At 37.0% G+C, this 5,131-nt stretch overlaps 1 protein-coding gene across 2 annotated transcripts in view; it reads right to left on the reverse strand.

Moving 5' to 3' along the window:
- LOC106879374 (transcription factor GATA-3) overlaps positions 1–5,131 on the reverse strand; it is a 121,460-nt gene that overhangs the window by 52,074 nt on the left and 64,255 nt on the right. For both annotated transcript variants that reach the window (XM_052973846.1, XM_052973844.1), the window contains one exon: positions 2,694–2,839. In XM_052973846.1, the coding sequence (XP_052829806.1) occupies positions 2,694–2,839 (146 nt within the window). The remainder of the gene's footprint in view (positions 1–2,693; positions 2,840–5,131) is intronic.

The raw sequence follows: 5,131 nt of genomic DNA on the forward strand, positions 1-5,131 counted from the left end.
CTCTCTCTCTCTCCCTCTCTCTCTCTCTTTCCCTCTTTCTCTTTATGTTACAATCTATCTTTTACCATTTTTCATCATCAGTATCTATGTATCAGCGTTTCTCTCCTACTTTCTCACCTTTTCTCTGTCTTCCATTTTTTCTCCTACAGCTACAGTTCGCCTCTACCACCTCCTACTCCTCCTCCTCCTCCACGTCATCATAGCCATCCTTCTCTTTCTCTTCATTATCATCATCGCCATCCTTATCAATCATTACCGTTCCCACCACCAGCACCAGCACCATCATAATCATCATCGTCATAATGTTGAACGGTCAAATTCAAGATGTCTGATGTCAACGTCTTTGTACGTGTATGTGCATGTAACGTCAGTGTGTGTGTGTGTGTGTGTGTGTGTACGGGTGTATTAGAATGTGTATGTATGAATGCCTACATATGTGTGTGTGTCTGTATATATATATATATATATATATATATATATATATGTGAGTGTGTGTAATGTCAACATCTGTATGTGTGCAAGTAATCTATATATATGCGCGCGCGTGTGCGTGTGTGTGTGTGTGCGTGTGTGTGTGTGCGTGTGTGTGTGTGTGTGTGTGTAATGAAGCAGGTTTTTGCATGTCACGCTCCATCAAACAGATGCCAAAGTTAATCAAGAGAAGAGATGTTCCTTGTCAAACTGCACCTTCGCTGCCTCGAACTACCACGGACTATTACAACCAACTCTTTCTTGGCACAATAAAGCATTGTACTTTTACTCTGCATTGTGTGTTCCACACTGCATTGTGACACTTATTGCCAACCATACTTCTGTCTCTTAATATTAATAAGTGACCCGTTTTGCCATTCATACTTTTTCTACAGAATTTGCTGTAGAATTTCTGGATCAGTTTTGTAACGTTCTTGATTTTCGTGACCAAAATAGGATTGGAAGAGAAGAGATTTGATAATAAATACGGGTTTCAAATTTTGACACAAGGCCAGCAACTGGTATTTATTTAATCGACCCCGGAAGGATGAAAAGCAAAGTCACCCTCGGCGGAATTTGAACTCAGCCCCTTAAGACAGACGAAATGCTGCTGAGTATTTTGCTCAACGCAGTAACGATTCTGCCAGCGCGTCGCCTTCATTTCAGAACCAATATTAAGAAGGCAATAAGTAAACTCTGTGTGATTGATTGATCTGAAAGAAAAAGCGACTAAGATAGTCTCCACCATTATTTTAAGACGGTGGGGTGTGACATGTGGAAGGTCTGGTTACTATTTTTGCAAGTAAAACGCTAAAGAGTTATTATCTCACTTTCACATATGTTGACTAAAAACGTGCTGCTGTTGCTTTCACTCCAGATCTGTCACAGTCCACTAAACCTTATCAAAGCCTTCTGACCATGACCATCGCACCTCTCAGAAACAATATATCTACAACTACATGCCTCAATGTGTCCTTACATTTTTCAGGATGCTTGAGGCGATACGATTATGATTTTACTACTATTTTTAGCATGTAGATCGACCAGAAAGAGGCATCGTCGTCGCCTGATCGCTTCTAAATAAACAGGTGTTGTCATGTAAGCGGAACTTCACACCCACCATTAACGATTGTGTAAAGTAATTGTCGCGAGAAGACGGAAATGTGCAGACGAAGGATAGGAAAATAAATAATAAGAGGCGGCATCAAAGACAGAAGTGAGTTTAACTTCGCCATCTTTGCGGTGTTTCTAACAAATGGTCGAAAGTCAACTGGTGCAGTAGCTCGACATGTAGCTGTAGGTTACGATATGTGTTACAGATAGGTGGATGTAGAGGGGTAGCGAGAGAGAGAGAGAGAGAGAGAGAGAGAGAGAAACAAACAAACAAAGAGAGAGAGAAAAACACAGAGAGAAAGAGAGAGAGAAAAACACAGAGAGAAAAACACAGAGAGAAAGACAGAGATAGATAGATAGATGGATAGATAGATAGATAGATTATTTGTGGATATCATAAACAGCAAACATTAAGAATAATATACATCCACATTCACGTGTGTGTGTCACGTGTGTGTGTCACGTGTGTGTGTCACGTGTGTGTGTCTGCGTGTGTATGTGTAATAGGATATTTATAGTCATACTTTCTAACTCTTGTACTCAGCACTGCATTTTCTTGGGTAAAACACCCAAATGTTCAAGATCCACTCAAGACCTCGTAGAAAGTTGCATATATACTTAACGCCTGTTGTTATTTCCGTAATGTGGGTTCTCACATGAATGCAAGAATCCTGACATGGGCTGGAATTCATAAAGTATAGAATGCCGAATTTTAGAACAAATTCAGTCAACCCAGCGGATCAGGCCTACTATTTGAAAATTTCTCCAAACCAGGTTTAATTTTGATTTTAATTTTAATTTTTTTTATTTTGTGTATTTATTTAATTATGATAGCAGTAAGGCGGAGAGGTAGTAGAAACGTTAGCACGCCGGGCGAAATGCTTAGCGCTATTTCGTTTGTCTTTACGTTCTGATTTCAAATTCCACCGAGGTTGACTTTGCCTTTCATACTTTCGGGGTCGATAAATTAATTACCAGTTGTGTACTGGAGCCGATCTAATCGACTGCCCTCCTCTCTCAAAAAATTTCGGGCCTTGTACCTAGAGTAGAAAAGAATTATGATAGCAATAAGAAAGTTGAAATAAAATGTAAAATTATTTAGTACTCACCAGACGGCGCTTGGGTTTGATGAGTGGGCGGTTTGAGCCGTTCATTTTGTGGTAAAGACCACACGCGTTGCATAGATAATGCCCTGTCCCATCCCGCCGCCACAACGGGGTAGATGTTGCTCCGCAGTTGACACATTCACGTCCTTCTGTAAAACAATAACATCAAATATTGTTGTATTAGAAATCACAATTATATTGTCAGAAAAAATTATTATTATTATTATTATTATTATTATTATTATTATTATTATAGGACAAAAAGCTTTAATGCGGTTAGAATCCCAGCTATTTTCAGAACTCAATGTTTTCTTTTAGACACACAGTGTCACCGGTAGAAGCCCAACCATAACATTCTATCAAAGGATACGAGTGACAATGGCATGAAGACAATTTTGGGTGTAGACAAGGACAGTTTGATTAGTTTCTTATGGTGAGTTTTCTGGTTGAGGATTGCGACCTGATCTAACTGTACAGCATGATTAGATATTCTTTACCGATTCCAAATAAACTCTATAAGTATGCCAGTGCTGCAGCCGTCGGCGAACGTCCCCGTTTAAGATGAACGGAGGGAGATGAAACAGTCCAATACGAATTCGTTCAATGTCTGATTAATGAGTTCACGTTGAGCGAAAGTTATCATGTGTGCGATAATTCCAACAAACAGATGAGTCTTCCCTTGTCAGAGGACTATGGCGGAGGATGTCGCGATATGGACGAAGGTGGCGGTTCTTATACCTCGTGTCTCAATGTGAAACCTTCACTTTTACATCTTACTTCTCACAGCTTTCCGTCTTATTTGCTCCAGTTACTTCTGTGAGAGCGGACAGCAACCTGTTGTTAAAGATCTCACAGGGTCTCTTTTCACAAATTGTAAAATTTGGTACTTAGATGTTAAGTATTGTGGAACATACTTAACACCCATTATTATTATTATTATTATTATTATTATTATTATTATTATTATTATTATTATTATTATTATTACTATTATTATTTTATTATTATTATTATTACTATTATTATTTTATTATTATTATTATTATTATTATGAATATTAGTATTATTATTGTTATAATTACTATTATTATTATCATTATTATTATGAATATTATTATTATTATTGTCATAATTTTTTATTATTATTATTATTATTATTATTATTATTATTATTATTATTATTATTATTATTATTATCATTATTATTATTATTAATTCACTGGCTTCACGTCAATTTCTATTGCACCACCGGATGCACATCTGTGTTCCCGAAGTGAAAGCAGTATTGTCTTTTGTATTTCTACTTTGCTTCGCTTTTGCTTTGTTCCGGAATTTATGTTGCTTCCGGTGTTAATGTACTGAGTGCTTCGCCTCTTTGTCGCTGCTGTCGCCGGCGGTTCTGTTGAATAATGTTTTGTGCGGATTATTATTTTTTTTTATGCATGGCGATTGTGTTTCATATATGGTATGTGCGAGTTGTGTTCTGGGCAAGTGGTGTGGGCTGTGGCATATATATATACATATATATATATATATATATATATATATATATATATATATACATGGGTGGCACTTGCGTAGAGTATGGGTTGCATGAATCGTTAATAGTGTGTAGAATATGTAGATAAGTCGTTGAGTAATTGAGTAATGGCATGTATGGTGTTATATTTGAATCGATTGTGTACGAGCCTCTGTTGAGTAGGTTTTGTTTTTAATAGTATTATTTCTGGTTTAAATACATGGATACAAATAGTGCTGGGAGAGAGGTATTGTTAGTTACATCGACTTCAATCTATTACTGGTACCAATGCAGGTTTCACTCACAAGAATGACAAGCAAAGTCAATCATGATGTAATATCAAGTAAGAACGTAAAAGAACGTAGCTAAATATCGCTCTTTGGAATTTACCAACGTACAGTTTTTATTTTCATTTCAACCACCAGCATCATCATGAAGCGTGCGGAAGATGAAAAAACAGTTGAAATTGTGCCAAAACATGAAATCAAAGTTGGAGAGTATCGGAATTTAAAACGGAACAGAATGATTAAAGAAAACCACATTAATACGACCTGCAGCGAGCCAAAACGAAAGAGATGAAAGAATTCCAAGCAGAAACGTTGATGTATTTTGTGGGGTATTCTTTTTAGTTTTTTCATTCTTTTATTTGTTTCAGTCATTCCACTGCGGCCATGCTGGAGCACCGCCTTTAGTCGAACAAATCGACCTCAGGACTTGTAAGCCTAGAATTCATTCTATCGGTCTAATTTGCCAAACCGCTAAGTTACGGGGACGTAAACACAACAGCATCGGTTGTCGAGCGATGGTGGGGGGAGACAAACAGAGACACACAAACATATTCACACGCACACACATACATGCATACATATATATATATATATATATATATATATATATACACATACATATATATATATATATA

Source organism: Octopus bimaculoides, chromosome 1 (genome assembly GCF_001194135.2).
Source record: "Octopus bimaculoides isolate UCB-OBI-ISO-001 chromosome 1, ASM119413v2, whole genome shotgun sequence".
Taxonomy (NCBI): Eukaryota; Metazoa; Mollusca; class Cephalopoda; order Octopoda; family Octopodidae; genus Octopus; species Octopus bimaculoides.